This window comes from Phalangium opilio, unplaced genomic scaffold (genome assembly GCF_054372755.1).
Source record: "Phalangium opilio isolate 3A_F unplaced genomic scaffold, DU_Popi_V2 ptg000014l_1, whole genome shotgun sequence".
Lineage (NCBI taxonomy): Eukaryota > Metazoa > Arthropoda > Arachnida > Opiliones > Phalangiidae > Phalangium > Phalangium opilio.
In genome coordinates, this window is record NW_028324149.1 from 457724 (window position 1) to 478250 (window position 20527).

General features: G+C 36.2%; 1 protein-coding gene across 3 annotated transcripts in view; it reads left to right on the top strand.

Annotated features, from left to right (window-relative positions):
• The window catches only part of LOC149704959 (glutamate receptor ionotropic, kainate 2-like), a 60311-nt gene that overhangs the window by 13154 nt on the left and 26630 nt on the right, over positions 1-20527 (top strand). For 2 of the 3 annotated variants that reach the window (XM_089865094.1, XM_089865095.1), the window contains exon 2: positions 8291-8452. In XM_089865094.1, the coding sequence (XP_089721220.1) occupies positions 8291-8452 (162 nt within the window). Of the gene's footprint in view, positions 1-8290; positions 8453-17594; positions 17837-20527 lie in introns of those variants that run through there. The other variant, XM_089865096.1, reaches the window with a different exon arrangement.

The following is a 20527-nucleotide window of genomic DNA, read 5'->3' on the forward strand; positions in this document are numbered from 1 at the left end:
TGTCCAGAAAACTAGAAGCGACATAACGCCGTCGGAAGTTTCAATGTTCAACAAAGAAAACACTAATGAAGTCCAAGTTCCAGTGGCGATATTTTCATGTTACTCATCACATCTTTAAACAATGTAAAAACCCTAGATTTATTTAGTAATTAGAGTGATGGGAAGCATATACGTAACAGTGTCAGTAGCAAGAAAAAGAAAGTACATTTTGGTCTAAGAAATGTTATTTTCTGACATCTAGTCCATCCGGTTCGTGTTAATGTATAAAAATGGCTTGCCAAGATATCTGGCAGTGAATTACTGTTACAACTAAGCCTTATATACATCCGCGTGTCAGGATGGAAAAGGAAACTGTCGGCCATGAACACTCCTGAAAGGAAACTTCTGACACCTGCCCATTTTTGACTACAACGCTATTCTTATATAATACTACATGTAGCTCCATCAAGTTGCGGCGGCGAAGTTGTAACATTTCTTTTTTTATTCTTCCTTACATTTGTTACTGAAGGAAATGGACGTCTATAAGCTGAAGCATAGACGTATGACTCTCTTCATAAGTATAATTCGAAGGGAGTTAAAGCATCGCCACCTGGTGGTGGATTAAGCAAAGACAAATAATGATAACCTACAGAGATTTATTTTTCTAACGGTAACCCGACTCCACTAAAGAGTAAAAATCACAATAAAACGCCGCCATTTGATTTCTTTTTGAAGAAGAAACGTTTAGACGTTTAAATCCAGAAATAAGCCCTACAGCAGACCATGACTTACGCATTATAGGGTTAGAAATTTACAAGATTTAACGTATCTGTTTTGGAAATGGAAAACGTCATATTATGCACTTTTACTTGTAAATATCGCCTTTTTTCCGAGAAATAAAAATTGTAGCTGGAAATGGTAGGGATTTTCGCTTACTACAAAGATAGGAGAGACCTACGGGCAAAGAAAAAAAATTCAATCCACTAAGCCTTGGTCGAATACTTTTTTACAGAAGGAATAGCAAATAGGAGCACGTACAATTGAAAGGGAAAAAAGATCTCATTAAGTACATTTTGCTGCGGTTTCTACTTTTTCTCCATGGGAAAAACGAAATGAATACCATTTTTAGGAATAGAAAAAAAAATACGCCTGACGCTGTGAACTCTGGGAAGCTAAAAAAACTTCAAGATGACGGGATTAAACAAATTTATCTTTACTGGGAAAGTTATTTTTGTCTTTAATAAAAAACAAATTAATAATAGTTTCAAAACATAACCTAAGAAATAATTTTGAATTTTATTCTTATTATATTGTTAGTAAGTTAACATTTTAACCTTATATTCCCACTGTATCCTGAATTATCCTTGCAATTATTTAAATTATAAATTAAGTATTAATTCTTAATATACATGCAGCTCGAGCTTTATTATTTCCAAATTTGATTCAGCGCGAGCTCGTCAATTATCTATTGCACGTGTATCCGATTATTAAATAGATATTTAAAACCAACCTCTGACCTTTCACTCCTGACACCTATGACCTTTGACCCTCACATTGGTACAAGTTTTACAACGGCAACTACACCAAAACGACGTAAAACCATAAATGAAAGGACTGATTAAATATTAATATTTTCGTAATAATATCGTAATTCAGTGAAAATCCAATTACTCATTTATATGCAAGAGAAAGAGGAAAACTGAAATTTAATTATACAGTGGTTTAGAGTGGATTATATCGCGATGCTGGTATCCGTATACTTCCCCGAATTTTAATTATAAAATTAAATTAAAACCCGAGCCTGCATTTTCAAAACGTTCATTAAGCTGTATAGATAAATTTATGGTTTAACTGCCGTATTATTAAAGATTCTCGGATCAGAAACCATTGAGTTTAAGCTCTAAATTGGGCTTATTTCATTCTTTCACGAATATATACATATAATTATTTAAATAATTCTGTTTTAAAGCAAACAGATTATCGTTTAGTACTGACGGGGACATGAAATAAATTCATATTAGAACAATGAGTAGAAATCGGCCGTATCAACCGTAATAAGGAAAACTCTGGTGCATAAATTTGCAAGGAAACCCAGGCTGCATCTAAACTCTAAAATGATTAAAACCATTCAGGAAAGGGCACGAGCGCTCATCCGTGCTTACCGAAACAATAATTATCAATTTATAATTAAGCCTATATTTTAATATACTACCTACATTCAAAGGGTTTTAAAGCCAGGCAAAGCACGAGGCAAAGAGATTGGATAAGGCATTCCGTTCTGACAGGTAAATTCAACGCACCAAACCTAAACTCCGTTTGTGTTATGTATAATGAAAACCAGATGCCGAAGCTTAGTTTCTATATTACCTTTAAAGGAAACCATTTCCGTGATGATCCACCATTAGCGTATTAACTAAATGAATACATTCAAAAGTTACAGATTTAATGTTGTTGATTTCTCATAATATTAACCAAGGCCTAAATTTTAAAAGTAAAATAAAAAAGAACTTGGAGCTTTGATTAGTCAGTCAGAGAAGCTAGAGAGCAAGAAATGAATCCTTCACTTATTTAGAGTACACTAAAATTAAAGGGTTTCATTAACGTCCCAAGTGACGAATTACTTTCTGTTATTTTCATTTGCATTTGGTGTTAAAAAGAGTTGGTCTAAAACTCCACAAAGAGTTGGAAAGATGGAGCTGATCATAATGGGGTTGACGCTTTGAAAGAAATAGATCAGCGTCCGTATTTCATATTCGAAATGTCGCATCCCTTCCTTGCACAATAGGAAAACAAATTGATAGTAAATTCCTTATTTCCCTCCCAGGTCATCCGTTTAACGCGCCATACAGTTCCAGTTTCCATTTCTGTGGAGATATGGATCTCGCGACAGTGCACGGGAAAGCCCTCTTTGGCGAAATCGGAAGCTCGATTATGGCACCGTAAGCCTTGGCAATAGCATCACGTTGCTATAGAGGGAGCTATAGAGTATAAAAGGACTTTGTCACATTTCACAAACTCCGAAATTCGCCGGTGTCCAACTTTTGTACGCAAGTTAAATTGTTAGCATCTAAAAGGCTTAGGATTTTATTTACATCTAAGCTTTAGTTTGAAGAAGTAGAAAACCTGGTTTGAAATGTAACAAAATACATGTATAAGTGAGGATGGAAAAACTAAGTTTTAGACCTAAACTTGAGTAAGGAAGTTTTTTAAATTCCACAACGTCAGTCTCAAAGCACCTTGCCTTAGTTCTACTCGAAACACATTTTTCCAAGTGCAACCATAAGTTTATTGCGTAAGTTTCCCCTCCAATAAACATACAACTTTCACACAACAATTCTACACCTTCCCAATACTCTAGATATTATGGCATAATTACTATGGCATAATTTCTATGTTAATATTATCCACGAGATACAAGGAGGTACTAGGAAGGCACATTATATAAAACACCATAATCTTATGATACTCCCTACACTTTCAACTTAAAACTTTGGTACAGCTCGGCAACTATACTCTATAGGGTAAGATATGAAAGTCCTACACCAAATAAGATGAACAGGGATTTTGGAAAATCATGAATAAATCATCCTGCCCCAGGTGACTGGGATGCTTCTCATGGATTGCAATCCATCATGATAAAGCCTAAATTTTTATTTCTATTCCTGTTGAGATAAATTTTTTATTTCATTTTTTATCCTCAAGACTGGTGTATTATAAATTACTTTCAAATATACAGTTTGTAAAAGAGTTGTACTGCCGACGGAGAAATTGGTATGCTAAATCGCAGACCTATGAAACTCCCAGGTGTTTTAAGCAATATTTCAAACGTCTGCAATTAATTATTAGATAATAATTGATAACTTCTTGAGGTGAAAACAAAGGCTTAAGAATACAATTACTTATTTCAAAATTTAGACACCTCCAGGTCTCATAAATTTGTCTGTAGTTTAGCATACATATTTATTGCTTCGGCAGTCCTGCAAATTCGTGTAGGTATGATCTCTCCTATACTACGTTTCACGCTTTAGGACATTGGAATTGTTTGGGAATCGATGAAACATGTCATGAATAATAGCTCAAGTCTTCCTCGCGAGCGACTGTATTCACTATAATCCACGTGGCATTATTCGATCAATTGTTGAAGCTCGCTAGGAATTTTTAAATTCAAAAACAAAGGCTTAACGAATACATTCACACAATGGAATAGGATCTTACGATGAATTGATATAGAGCGCGTTATTCAAAATTCAAAACTAGGCTTAAGAGGGTTTTTTCCCTACGAAATGATATTGTTTGTTTCAAACAGAGTGTAATGGAGAATTTCCATACATCTGCAATCTAGTAAACGTGTGTATATGGACCATTTTGGCAACGAAATGTTGTAATATTTTTCAAAATTTATAACCCATATAATAGAAACAATCATGCCATACTGTCGAGGACGGGTTGAAAGTCGTACTGGTACAGAGTTTAGACGTTGTTCTTATAGAACCTATAGATCGCAAACTTAATGACCAAGAAAGAGCTTTACAAAACTTGCCACTGGTTCCAAGGAAACCAAGCACAGCTTTATACTTGGGTTTGAACGAGTGATAATGCTTAATTTAAAAGTCATTCGAGTGGAGTACACCGGTTTTTATTGGATATAAGCTTTAGCTGCCACCTAATTACAGCGACAAGAACTACTTTTTACACATAGCTAGAGATGGCTGCACTCAAAGATGCCCAACCAAGAAAAACATTCCAGGATCTTTAAAAGGCTATTCTACTGCAGAAGCAAACTTAAAACTTTCCTCCTTCAAGATGCCACTTCAACCGAAATCTACAGTAACACCTGCTATAGTTTCTAAAATTTTCCAGGAGGTGGAGGAAAAAGAAGACGGGAAGCTTATGACACCGCTACCTAAAAAGACTAAGGAACGTAGAGTCTGATAGAGGTTCCGCATTAAGTCCAGCTTCTTTCCTCCCACATTTCCATCCTAACTGAATAAAATTTAAAAAAAAGAGAGAAATTCCGAGATTTATGGTTACGGCCGCCAGCGAATCTAAAGTTCTAAATCCATTGTCAACCCAACCGAGTTTAGAAAACGTCTATATATATAGGTCTACTAGAATCTTTTTGGCTCCAAAAAACTACATGCCTTCATTCTCTAACAAGATGGCAATCTACCACCAAAAATAGAACTGAACATAACCTTATAACGAACAAGTATGGGATTGCCGTAGGGGCTTGTAGCGTTCTCTTGTTGTAAAAGTTAACTATCCTAAACTGAAATGATTTGATGCATCGCTAACCGCGTTCCTTTCCTTTGTCGATTCGGTTACGGAAAATGAAAGAGATCAGAGAAGGCGCTACTATGGTTTCTCAATTCAAGAAATCCGACACCAGAAGACGCCACTTCACGAGAAACACTCAGTCACGTGACTCGCCCCTTAATCCTTTAAAGGATGCGTGCAAAAATATCAAGGTTACAACCCATACTTATTGAGAGTATAACGGGTTTATGAATTTCGTAATAGTAGTAACTGGGAAAAAACCACGATGTCAATGCTCTACAAATTGACAAGCATAAGTTAATCAGTGTAAGTAATGCACTAACATTTACCACAAATAAGAATATAATTTCACAGAACCTGGGAACCAATCTTACAAATAATTCGATCCATTATGTCTAAGATCCCAGAATACGGCACTGCGGGATTTCTGAAAAACTACACGCCAAGAAGGTACTTGCTCACTGCGGTTGTCAACTTATTATATTAGAAAAAGAAGATTTCGTTCCAAATACCTCATCTCTATCAACGGTTTTCACTCTAACGTTTAGTTCGAGATAAAAATCACATATTCTCGGTGTCAAAATGATGTCAGAGTTGGAGGAAAGGAGGAAGGGGTAAGGGGCTACTAAACCCCTAAAAAATCGTTTTATTTGGAGCCTGCAGGCCGGCAAGGCTTGACAAAGATCATTACCCCGATTTCCCAAGTTTCATTCAAACCATTTAAAAAAAAAATCTAGGCCTAGCCTGATATAGAATAGGTATTTTTTATAAGGGGGGAAAAATAATAATAATAATAATAATAATAATATAAGCTTTTGTCTATGAAGGGATATCCACACTAAGCCTGTGGCTTGTTTACAGGTGGGTCCCTTTACAGTGCATAGAGGGGTGGTGGCTAGCCCCTATGCCACAGCTAACCTACAGCGCCCTATACTAACTATTACCGTTAACCTCTGCAAGTTTTGATGGAAAGGAGAAACCGGGTAAGACCGCGGAGGAAAACTCCTTTTAACAAGCGGGGAGAGAACTTGCAAACTCTACGCAGAAGGATTTGTTCCCAGATTTTCACCCGGTGCCACAGTTCGGGATCGAACCCGGGATCCTCTTGCTGCGAGGCGAAAGCGCTAACCGCTACGCCACCCCACAAATGAACATGGCGGCTTAGTTTGGGATGAAATATAGTATATTTTATACGTTGAGATAGATAGTGTTCAATCCATTAAATCTGTTCCGTAACGACAAATACAGGGTGTTTCAAAAATAGAGGGTCGTAGTGGATTATCAACTTTAAGACGAAAATGTAATTTTTACGACATTTTGTCACTTTTTTTTTTCTAATTATGATTGGGGTGTTTTATGGATAACCCCTTCGTTAAATTATCTTGCCTTTCAGTGTTTTTATTAAAGGGCATTTAGGTAAAAATGTCATAGAAGTTACAAACTTTACTTTGGTCCTACCACAATCCATTTTTTTAAAAACACCCTGTATCTTGCCTGAACCGGAAAAGACGAGGGGATTAAAAAAATAATAAAGCTAAAATTTAATAGGGTATGGGGATGAAAGCCTGTTAATCTCTTCGTAGATTCATTGAGTCAAGTTTGCAATTGGGTTTTTTGGGAGGAAAGCCGAGATCTTATTAAGATAAAAGAAATTGGTTTTCTTTTAACCGCGTAGTTACGCCGAGAAGAGATACAAAGTATATTTTCAAAATAATTGCAAAAGTTTTTATAACAAATTTTCTAGTTTCAAAACTTACACCATTAAAATTAAACTAAGGAATTTATTTTTACAATTTGCACAGGGTTCAAAAAAAAAAAACCCAGCCCACCTGGTTTTATTGGGTTTTTTGCGGTTTTTATTTTTAGCAGTTGCGTGAATTGAAGAAACTGTCATTCAAAAATATATGCTTAGTAAAAAGAAGTCTTGAATCGTTTCATAGAAATAATAAATATTATTGAAAAATACTTTTGAAGTTGAAGCAATAAATATCTTAAACTTATCTTTATTTAAAAGAAAATTATTCTAACATTCACATTAAACAAAATTGAAGATCTTAGTTATGGGTTTTATTAAGTGGATTTTTTATGATGGTTTTTTTTAATACGAGCCCTGAATTTGTGTGAATTAAATTCACGTACGGTATAAGAATATTCACTTTTGTTAGATTTTCACTGGTAAAATATCTATGCAATTTTTGGGGAAAGCGTATTGATTTTCGAGGATGGAGTGCTTGAAGAGACGTTCTTTTGAACTATAGTTAGACTTGAGTATGGCAGGGACTTTGGGATTGTAGGAAAATAAAATGCCTTGTGTACATTACAGAAACTCTTCTTCGGAGTATATCTGTACGGTTCTTATATTTTTGTGGCCGCGTACTCAAATGTTCAATGAATTTCCACGCAACGTTGCCTTGTTCAGTCCCCCCCCTCCCCCGGGGGAATTTTATTTCGTTTTCTAGTACTTTTAAGCAAGAGTAAATATCTTTAGACAGAATATATATGACTATATAAGAAACTAAAATAATCCCCAGTTGACTGTATTCTTTTACGGAATTCTCTTTCAACTTCCAAAATTTGCTTATTTTTAAATTCACGATATTTTAAAACATACCCAACGAACTTTGATCTAAAGTTAGATAATAAGTATTTATCTATTGAATTAGTAAAATTAAGCAGGCTTGTGATAAATATTCAATTTAATCTAACCTAAATTATAATAAAATATTTTATCGGTTCTTATTGAAGTTTTGATGGCACGAAAACTAAATTTAAATTACATTTTAAACCGAATTTCCTTGAAACTTAGAACTAAGATTATGTTACTTATGGTAACATTTACTTTAATTACGAAATCCCTACACTGTAGTCTACAATTTTTGTTTGCGAATAGATTGAAAATGATGGAAGTTTCATTTCTATTTCGTAATTTTGTTAGTGTAGCCATTTCGCTTGAGTTAAGTCTAATCGCAAAAACTTTGTATTTAAAATAGTTGAATTATTCTTTATACTTTTCGTTTTTGTCTCATTTATCTAGGAGCCATCTTTACGGAAGATCAAAAAGACAGTCCGACGGAGTTGGCTTTCAAATACGCCGTATTTAGGATAAACAAAGACCAAACCGTCCTACCCAATACGACGCTTGTCTACGACATTCAATACGTGCCTAAAGAAGATAGTTTCCACGCGGCCAAAAAAGGTAAAAATTTTCTTTTATCAAAAACTCCCATAAAACTCTCATTTAGGGCCTTGGATCCTTTTTTTTTCTTTCCACACCACATTTATTTTCCAATCGAAACCACGTCACAAAAATGTCACTGTCGTCATTAAGTCTTTAATCTCATTAACCGCGTGAACTGTCCAAGAAAAAAAAACTTCAACTCTTAATTAGATCAAGATCAGGTTTGACAACTCAACCTTCGAAACGCAATTTAAGCAATTCCACTTTCACACTGAGTATCTACGCTTCAAGTAAATAGCTTCTGAAAAAATTATGCAGAAAATAAATTTATCTCATAAAGAAAACTTGGGTTAAAAGAGCGTTTCCAGCCGTGATTTCTTAATTCAATCAATTAAGTAATTTGCAATCAAGCGAAAGGTTGAGGGTAAAGCTCGATCACGGTTTTGATCCCTTTTCCCCCCAAAAGATAAGTCTCGCGAGCGATGGAGAGAGAGAGAAAAAAAAGCTCAAGATCAGAAAATAAAAAAGGATGGAGGGAAAGTTCAGCCTTTGCTCCAATAAGTTTTCCCATTCCAAGATAGGAGATGAGCTTTAGGAAAGAGAAAAAAGGGCACAGAAATTCGTTCGAGGATGAGAGGGGACGAACTAAAAGTTGTCGTCTTCAAATAGATGTTTAGTTCCGTGTCATGGTAAATAATGAAGCGAGAAACGTACACCGGCCCAACTCCCCATCACCGAAAGAGAAAAATCCCCCCTATCTTTTCGTGGGGGAGTAATTTGAACTCTTACTCTTTCCAGCTTCTTTCGTACTCTAGCACCACTCTCATCCGCGAGTAAGGGATTGAATGGAACGATAGGGATTGTGGGATTGAAGAGACGGTGGAAAAGGAAATGAAAAAAAAATAAAAGAAAAGAAATTAAAACAAGGCGATCACGCCAATTTTAAACCTCGCGAAGAACCATGACTTACTATGCAAAATGATTTACAATAACATTCTAAAATCCGTTAGTTGAACCGATTAGAACTGCAGTACATAAAACAACTTCAGAACACGTTTTTAACACAAGTTTGGTTTCTACGAGGGTAGTTACTGTCCCAATTTGCCGATTAAGTTCAGCCTTAAGTTCAAATAACCCGAAATCCTTAGTTTTTCCGAGAGTTTAAGGTCAGAACGAAGTGAAAGCGGCGAGAGAAGGAAGCTAAGATAAGGATCTTTTTCACGGCAGAAGAAAATCGAAAATACCTCCAGTATTCGACTAACAACCTATAGGCATACACTCTAAGCCTTGCCACCCTAGAAAGAATCTTTGTCAAATACGGGAGAATGGAGATAACCATGAAAGGTAGGTGAAGCGTGCTGGCAATCCTGTTCAAGTCGTCCTGTCCAATCAATGGCTAGCCCCTATATTCCTTCGTCTAAACTAGACCTCATAAATGCTAAGCCTAGACCTCAATATCAAATGAGGTGCTTATGTCCAGGGTATTAAGTTATAAATAATCTAGAAACTAAATTGCACTTCCATATCAGGTACGGTTTTAATTAATGCAATATGAATTAATGATACCAGGTCGAAAATTAGGTATTTCAACGGAAATGATCTCGAGGCAAAGATAGATTGCTCATTTGCAGGACGGCAGAGACTCCCAATTAATTAGGGGTTGAGTAAGGTCTCTATGTCATTCCTGCAGTTGGAAGAAGTGAAAATTGGAATAATTGATACGATTAGATAAATCAATTTGACTGAGAGTGGGAGTGTTTACAGTTCACTGATTTTATGATTTGTTTATAAACACGTAAAAACAAAAATAGTATAGATATAGATGCGCAACTCTAATTTGTTCCGAACACTTATCTAATTATGCAGCATGTATTTTATTAAAATAAATCATAGAATTTACCCTGGAAAAGATAATTAACAGAGTGAAAATAACCTACCCAAGACCGTAACCATATCACCTAACCAAACTCGGGAAAAAAAAGCAAAGCATGCTTTAGATCATTTCGGGCTAGTGGTTCCAACTCTTGGCGTGTACGTACCTGGCGCGAATTTTACCGTGTCACCCCTTTACCACGAAAAGAAACTGGCAAATTACCCCTAGTTTTATTCCCTTAATAAGCTACTTTCCATCCACTTTTCTAATGGAAGAGCCCAGCGAAAACCACCATAAAAATGCTGAATTATCGCGCACTCTCTACCCCGATTTCCACCATTCTCCGTATTCACTCGCAATGGGTGAACGCCAACTCTATAACTAATCCTAATAGAGTAACGACCCCTAGAGGGCTGGATGTCAGGCCTAGATTTAGGCTTAGTGAACGAGTCGAGGACAATAAAAGGTTCGTTGAGCAGTTATAGGATAAGGGCTGACTGAAAAATTCCCAAGATAGCGAGCTAAACCACTAATTACCCTTCCCTATACCTCGATCGGAGTTGAACTTTATTATCATTCTTTATGAACCGCGTGCACGGCGCAACCGAGGCTTAATGTCGTTTGAAATTTAAAATAGGGTAACGCGAATAATGAAGGTTGAAAAGGGTCGTGTCTCCTTAGCATCCATGGATAAAAAGTCTGGTGTTGAAGGTTTGTATAAAAAATTAAGTCCAATGTCCTTGATCGGTTTTATAATGAGAGAAAGTTGCTCAAAAAATGTATTTTCAAATTATTACGAGTTATAGCATAAGTTTATAAGGTATGTTCCATAAGCATGACATTACCTATACTTCGTAATGCTAGAGACTTACAGTTCGAGGTAGTTCGAGAACGACGCGAGCGAGAATTGAGTAACTACACTCGGTTAGTTTTGCAGTCAATCTAGTCCTATTTAGTCTGTACTAAGCTTTTCACAGCGCCTCACCAGGCGTCGCTTTACCTCGAATCTGTAATCTACGTCCCTTCCCGACAAGCTCTCAGTAGCCCGTGACAAACTTATGGTTATAAGCGTATTTTGGCCTATATAACAATTGAGGAAATATTAACGGAAGAAGACAATATTTCCACAAGGTACAAGACTATGTCCAACAGAGAAATAGTCTGTAGATGAACCTAAACAGTCCAGTCAGCGCTAACCTTTGCCTGAAGGGATCAATATTAGTTAGAATTTATTATAAGAGAATCGTAGAGAATTTTACGTCGACACCGCCGCGTACTACCTCGTAAATTGTAAAGCATCTCAAATTGAATTCCAGGGGAAAGTGTTTCGTGGTTTAGAATTTATTATTGAATTTACGAGGAAAGTTTACCAGTTTATTGAATGGGCGCGTTAGGTTGGATCGCTCTTGACTGGCCTGTCAACTCGAATCGACTTTGTCTCGCCAAGTTCCTAAATTGGAGGCGAATTATAATAAACATTGAAGCGTACAGCTAAAGAACAGAGGCGTCTCTACAGCCACCTCCCTTCACTTACTATAACCTGACATTTACACGTGATGATGCTAAACGTTTTCGACGTTGGAAAATATGAATTTAAATGAAGCGATAGAATATTAAATTCTAAGGATCTTAACTACGCCTACCTCCGTGAATTTCGATATTAACACTTCCCCACTATCCCTAAGCCTATACTTGGTTGGTTTATGGGTAGGTTAACGCTTTTCAAGACATTGTAAGTCCAGTATAGTGAAGCAACAATTGGTTTTTAGTTTTTAGCGCCATCTATTGATGGCTAAAAACTAATGCATTTATACCGAAGATTTACTACCCCCACTTTTACCCCTTTCACCCCCACTTTTTCCCCCTTTCCCCCCTCTTTTCCCCCCATTTCCCCCTTTTTTTAGTGCCTTTCCCCCCTATATTACCCCCATTTTTCCCCCATTATATCCTATGTTACGGCTGGTTGGGCGTCTTAACCCCGCCTTTTCGCGTTAATTTATTCAAATTTATTCATAATTCATAAATAATGCTCTAAAACGCTAACAGATGGACCTAGGGTAGCTAAGCTTCATATGATTTTATTTCGCAAATTTCCAAATCCCCGACGGGATTCGAACGTCCCAACGTTAACGCTACAGTTCGGAAACCCGGTACGCTAGAACTGCGCCACAGAATGCTTATATAAACCTTTGCTTTCATGAGATATAAGCTGGGATAGAAATCCATCTCGAGTCTAGGCGCGTTTGCGGCGTTTCGCGCTAAGAGAGAGAAATTAAATAATCGCCCACTACCACGTTAATATGACGTTAAGTCGGCCTCAAAGTCACGTCTGAAGCTTAGAGTTCTTTTCCTAAAACCTTATCAGTCTTGAATGTAGAGAGAAACGAATTAGCAGGCAAAGTTCACCATGAGTTAACCAATGATATCGTCTCTTGAAAACTCGTCTGCTACTCTACTTAGTTAAGCGAGCAGTCCACGTTTACAAGTGAGATTAATGATAACTTTATAAATAATGATGTTTAAAATTAACCGATTGAGGAAGTTACAATAGTTCAATATATATTATTCTGTAATTTAATTAAGATTAAAATAAATATATATTCACGAGTGAGATTAATGATCATAATGGTAGATAATGATGTTTCAAGTAAGTTAATTGAGGAATTCACTGTAGATTAATTAATATTATACTTTAATTTAATAAATATTATACTTTAATTTAATTAATATTATACTTTAATTTAATTAAAATTGAGGAAGTTACAATAGTTCAATATATATTATTCTGTAATTTAATTAAGATTAAAATAAATATAAATTCACGAGTGAGATTAATGATAATTATAAATAATGATGTTTCAAGTAAGTTAATTGAGGAATTTACTTTAATTTAATTAATATTATACTTTAATTTAATTAATATTATACTTTAATTTAATTAATATTATACTTTAATTTAATTAATATTATCATGATACTATAGTTTATGATAACTTTACAAATAATGATGTAGTTTAGTTAAGTTTAAAACTAACCGATTGAGGAAGTTACTATAGGGTTGGTACTGGTAATTATGGACACTTTTTGCAAATCTTTGAATAACTTCCGTGGAGCTAACGTTAGACACCAGAAACTTTCAGGATATGAAATATGATTCTTTATACACAATTCGCTGTTTTCAGCTTTTTAACTCTCTTAAATTTTGCACAATATCCTATTTCCCAATCCCCTCGGAGGACCCCAATTGTGAACAATCGCTGGTAAATGTAAACACCCTGACCCTAAATACTGAAGGAGGTAGTGAATGAACACTGGACCCAAATGTGAACAACAATGATAATCAAATGGGAGGAATAAAAAAGGCCCTAGGAAAGGACAGGGTTGCCACAGTACCTGGAAATCCTGGAAAATCTGGGAAAGTCAGGGAATTTAAAAATGGGCCGAAAAGGTCAGGGAAAAGTCAGGGAATTTGATTTAGTGGGTAAAACTTCTGGGAATAAGTCTTTATTGAAAGAGTAATGAAAGTTTCTCCTCATGCTCTCTCAACACAGAAAACTCTAGATTAATCCTTAAAAATGTCTAGAATTGTTTTTGTAAAGTAAATGCTCTCTTAGACTGTTATTTATAGTTAAAATGTTTCTTATTTGTATTGGTGCAACAAATACATGGGAAAATTTAATGTTGAGAGTTTATTTAATTATAACCACTTGAAACGTGCAGTAAACATTCACTTTTTCGGCCTAAAAGGTCAGGGAAAATCTGAGAAAAAGGTCAGGGAATTTGGTTCTGAAAATTCCGTGGCAACCCTGAAGGAGCTACCATTACGTAGGGCCTAAATCCATGCACCTAGATTAAAGTTTACGCAGATGTGATAAGTGATAATAGGATAATATAATTAAAAACAATACCCGAGTCAAAATGTTCAATAATTTGTTGAGAAGTCCTATTTATTTCGATACCTCGCATAACAGCTGTCTCATTTTCTCGCTTTCCCGCCCAATAAGTAGTCGTAGCTACCGCCCTCTTACCGCTAAATTGATAAACTTACTAATGGCGCGAAATTTGAGTCTTTTTTTGGTCAATGATGTATTTTAAAGTTAATATTATAACTTTTACTTTTATTTTTTAGTAAAATAGCTTAAAAAGGATTCTAATTAACCTTGAAACAATTGAATTTTTACCTGGTTTTTTCCAACTCTAAAATCGAATTCCGAATCGAAACCACAGATATTAATATCAATTTTATAGTGAAAAACGTGATCTATCTAACGATTAAAGGTTTGTTATCGTGGGATTATTTTAACTCTTCCTAGAGCTTATTCCCCGATGGTATTGTATTAAGCAACACCTAAAATTGGCATCAACTTAAGTTGATTAGTCCGAGTTGGTGTGTATATAGGTTCGTATCTTTCATCCACGTATTCCTACAATGTTCATACCATTTTTATCGTAATCCTCAATATTCAATCTACAAATAGAGCCCTTTTAAAAGGAATTTAAGCCGCCCAAAAATTAGCTACAAAATGTTAAAGAAAAAATAGAATCGTTCACATTTACCAGTACCGACCCTAGTTTAAAAAATATTATTCTGTAATTTAATTAAGATAAAGTTCTGTAGGTTAAGTTTAAAATGAACCTAATGAGTAAGTTACTGTAGTTTATTACTAGATTGATTTTATTCATAATAGGAATGCTATTTTACAAACAATGAAAAAAAAAACCCGAAATGCTAAATTAGCTGGGGTCATCTTATAATGCATATAGTAATACTAATTCTTGTCACTAGAAGGCGGTAAAAACTATATGACTGGGTCATCTTGTTCTTAGAGGCAAAGAAGCGCGCCATGTTTTAAGTTAAGCTCCCGGCAAAAGGAGGGAGCTAGAAAAAGTATAGGGAAGAAGATAAAGTAGAAAATGCGTTTCGGTTATTACTCCCATAGGATCCCACAAACATTCCTGAGCCTAAAGGCAACCTATAAGGAAAATAGGTCTAAGGATATTAGGAAAGAGGGATGGACAAAGGGTTAGTTGGTTTCCTGCACACAATGCCCATCTTTATCGCCAACAATATTCACTAAATACGGGGCATTTTCAAAGCACAAAAAATTTAAAAATTCAAAAATATTAATGTATTCACAAGCGCGTGGTATTATGAATTATTATTTGTTAGCGCGAGAGTAATTTTAAGACTCTAAAGCATTTAATTCCAACTGTCTGAAGTCCGTAACAACTAGGCCTACTCCTTCCACATCGCGGTTGAAACTATTACCTCCTTCGCATACACGATATAAGATGTGGCTAAAAACCAGTCCGTTGAAAAAAAATATGTTTAATGCAAAAGACAGAATTTTTTTACAAATTCTGATGGAATAAGAAATCAAAACGAATTAAGGTTAGCCTCCAATAAAATCGTATTTATATTAAATAATCCACAACCTATCCTGTTTAATTTAATAAAAGCAATAGTGAGTATTTAAATTTGAATAATTAAAAGCCAGCATTGAATAAACAAGTATAAACAACATCGTTGGTTACGTGAAATATACGAATATAACGCAATGTAATGCTAACACGGCCCTAGGGACAAGGTGGGGCATTCTGAGCTTAGCAAGATATCCGTTGTAAAATTCATTGGACGCACTTTGAACTTATAGAAGTTTCGTATAGCAGAAATAAATCAGTCAATAAGGTCTATAAATAACACAACAAAGCGTTTCCAATTTCGAGAAGTTTCTGCTCGGACTGTAAGTCCGGCCTTTTAAAATAACCAGTGACGTGGAAACGTTCGGACAAAGGTTGACCTTTCCTTAAATGAAGATAATTAAACTGAAGTTGTTCGTTTTCTCAGATTCGTAATCCTTATTCACCTTTATCGCGAGTTTGAACGCGGTTATTGGATAACTTCAAACTAATCAACTTCGGTTTCAATATTTTTAAGACGAAGATTGCATTGCTTCCTAAAAGCCCGGGCTTCGAAGCCAGAGTACCGAGTCTCAAGACCCTATTTTCGATGAAATTCTGTCCTTCCTAAGTATTTTAAGAGGGTTGATCGTCACTAAACCAGGCGGCTGTTCAAAGCCCAATCTTTATAACACTATCTGGAATAGGTAGGGAGGTACCGAGGCTTAGCGGCTATCTATCCATCCACCCACCCAGCCATCCAAGAGAAGAAATCCCAGAGATATAGTTTCTCTATTGATTTTGGGTGTCGCTCCAACTATATTCCTTCTTCCTAGCTATGGATGCTTTCGATTGAATTGACAAAGAAATGGACAAATTGAAAGACGGCTAACTTGGAACGAAAATAACGTCTCTATCGATATAAAACTATAATAGATTTTTCGCTCTCTCGGGTTTACTATAGTCTAGAAACGCCATTGGTTTCGATATAGAACTTTTTTCTCCCCATTTATGGTGGCTTTTAAAGGGACACTGAAACAAAATTAGTCTAAAAGGAACTTCCACGAGAACCCTTCCGAAAGAACGAGAGCTGATTTGACGAGAAAAATTCTAAGAGAAGGAGAGACGATTTCACCAGGAGAGGCGATACCATGAGAATAATTCGAATAGTGGGAGAAATGATTTCACGAGAAGTGGCTGCGATTTCATGAGAATAATTTCACGAGAAGGTGAGGCGATTTCACGAGAATAATTTCAAGAGAACCGCGAGATAACTAAGAAAAGTATCTGGGATTTCTTTTTCTCGAGGGAGCAGCATTTTCCAGTAAAAAAAATTCTAAATAAGCTAAGAATTCCACGACAAGTTGCTGAGGCTTCCACAAGGAAATTCGAAGAGAAGGAGCTATCGAATCCATGAGAAGGATAACAAAGAGAAGAGCGATTTCAAAGTAGGAACTAAACCATTTGACTTTCCCTTAAAAACTCATCTATTTTCGAACGATTGAAGAAACAGTGGATCTTTTTTTCCTTTTTCAGTTTTCCTTCCAGTTTAGTGGATATGACGGTGAAAAATGGGTTGGATTTTTTTTTTTGGCGGGACCCAAAAATAAAAGGTATATGGCTGTCGAGGGTCGCTATTCTATCCACTATAAAACGTTCGTTTATTCCGGTTTACTCACGGTGGAGCGACGTCCGGCAACCTCATTAGAAACTATAATAGAGAACACGACAAGGAAACGTGTAGGCGTTGAGTTAGCGACGACGACGACGCCGAGACCAGCTCCACTCTTTTCTTAAAAGGAAAACAAGACCTCTGTATATATATAAAAGAAAGACAATCTATGAAGCTAGGAAAACAAACCCTATGGAGAATGGATCGTTACTAGAACCTAAAAGTTTGCTTGAAGGAAAGATGCGGCGCGCGGTACTTGGATGATGGTTTGTTATACTGCAAACTCCTTCCGGTCATGGAAGAGAATAATAAATATAACAAACCAAGCAGAAATAAGTCAAGAAGTTTTAATAAACTCTGCCGGAGTGATATCCTTTAATATTATCTAAGTCCAAACCGCTTTACATGCTGGGAACTTATTCTAGTTTTGCGGGGACGTTGTACTACCTCTTAAATGGTATGTACTCATTCATAAATATATTTAAAATTCGTATCCATCTTGGAACATGGCAGGCAAAAATACAAGTATTTCAACTAAGATATTAAGTAGACCATAAGTTTATAAATACGTCTCTACTAAGCCTTTGAGAGCGCCTCTCCAGGAGTCGCTTTACCTTGAATCTATGACCTACTTCAATCACTTCATGACAAGCTCTCATTAACTAGTGAAAAACTTATTGAACATATCTTATGAACTTATGGTAGACGGGCATGGTTTACAAAAATATTCCAGCACCTTAGAAGCCGATCAAAGTTCAATTTTCGTCCAAGAGATATCGCAAATTCTACAGTAGAACGCTGATTGGGCAACCAAGAAAGGTAGAGAAACCGAAATCCTGGTTGGACAGGAGAGTATGATATGCTTTCATTTATCTCCCCACATTGAAACTACTATTTCTATTTACTTTCGCTACAACATACGCGTTAAACTATTTGACCAGTCCAGTTTTCGCCGCGATTTTCTATCGATTTTCCTCAGCTATAAATTGAGAGTCAGTTCCGAGGCAATATTTTTTTTACGATCTTCCTTCATGGGCGCAATCACTCGACTATAGAAACTGTCTTTTATTGCGACACTAAACTGGCCAGGGCAAAGCAAGTATCCCAAACTATATCCATCCCAGAATTTCTCGCGGGACTAACCCGGAGAATCCATTTTTACAGTTGCCTACAAAATAAGGGTTTCTCCTTTTTACCCACAAAGTGCAAGACGGGGTATCTCTGTCCCCAACTCGAAGGAAAATACTTTTCGTTTGCTTAGATAACATGTCCTACGGGAATTGGGAACAACGTGCCTTTGCAACGAAAAGATTGGTTATAGAGAGGTTAGCAAATAGAATTCTATAGAATTTCGTGGGATTGGTTTTGTCGTCTAAGTCTAAGGATATGATGACAATAATGAATTTCTTCGAACAATTAGACATTTATTTACATACAACATAGCTGATAAATGATGAAACACCTTTGTCTGTCTGTCATTAGTAACGCTTGATGAAATGCTAATTTATATCTAATTCATAAATAAACCTTGATATTTTCTTCTGGTAGTGTTCTGGTGTTATGGTCTATTTTATATCTATATAACATCCCAGCAATGCGGCGCAATTTTTCCAAACGATGTTTGTCAAGAAAGCTAGCGGTCTAACCCTAACTGGGTTTGCTCTGGTAAGAGGGAACCCCCGATGTCGAGGCTAAATCAACAAAGCTTCATAGGAAGCTTCTATACACTGAAAACCAAGTCAATACTCCCTGCCAAGTCCTAATAAACAACTATATTGGTCTGCAGTATTTGCAATGAGGTTACTAACCTTAACCCTTTGCGTATTAGACGAAAGATGTCGGCAACTTGTATATGGAAATGTACAAGGATGTATTTGAGTTCACGTAAAGAACGTTCAATAGATAAAAATTCCGAATAGGTTTTCCCAAGAACTTATGAACTCATAAAGCCACCGTTATATTTTTGCCAATATGGCGGCGATTCGTAAGGGAGGTCAAGGCACTACAGCGCAATTCTATATCTGAACGTTCCCAAAATTATATAGGTTCTTGACCTTTCTTAAATGAAATTCTGGAGTGTAATTTGTAATAATGAAATTACATAAGTGACACGTCACGAGTGCGTAAGAAACTTCGCAATGAGAACATTTACTTTATAGTGAAGTCATAGCACTATATAGGACCAAGTTTACGTCAATACACTGGTATAACATAAGCCCCTCCCATTTTTATAAGTATCATCGCATTCCCGGTGTTCTGGATCTTGCCAAACAAAACAAAATAGGTCAGGTTTTATCCTATTGTAACACGATTATGAAATGCATTAGAAATTTGACCATATTTTTCACTGAAGGAAAAGGTTCCTAAGGAAAGTGAACCGTCAAGTTGCAATGTCAAGTTTAAATCGAGTTGGGTTTAAGGAAAAAGGGCGATCAAGACAAATCAGATAAAAAGGACGTCAACGTAAACGTTTTGATTCGGAAAAGCCCCGTATAAAGATATGTGCGAATCGCTTAAGGCGATAAAGGACCCATTACCCCAAAAGATAGCGAGGGGACATTTCAGGGGTGAGAAATACAGATAAACGCCTAAAAAAGACATAAGAAGGAATTTCCACTTTTTCTTTCCTTTTTAAAGCCGTGTGGAACTTAGTGTTTTAGAGGTTATTTACTTCATTGGCATTTCTGAAAAATCTATTCACTCAGTACAAACATGTTCGATGTAACTAAGACGGGGTAAAACTTTGCGCCTGCGCTCAAGACGCTTTGGGTTCAGAGAGGGCTATGGGTCTAACCCCCCCCCCCCCGAAGGGTTGCGTACCCTCTTTTTTACATCGAAGAAGCCTATTGGTGAAATATTTTCACGTTCCCTTCCTTGATTGGTTCAAACTTTGGCCAATGAGACGGCCGATCAGATTTTCGTGCAGATTTTAGGCAGCTTGAAACATTGGTAAAAAAACATGAGCGCAAACGCTTCTCAGCCAATTTCATCTTGCTAAAGAAACAAAATAACACAATTTGAACTCTTCATGCCCCTTTTAAGAAGATGTTTTAAAAACTTGTCACGTAAACTTAACCCCTACTATCAGGTCCTCCGACTTTTAGGTATAAAATGGCAGTAAATTATTAGTCAACTTTTGATTGCGTTA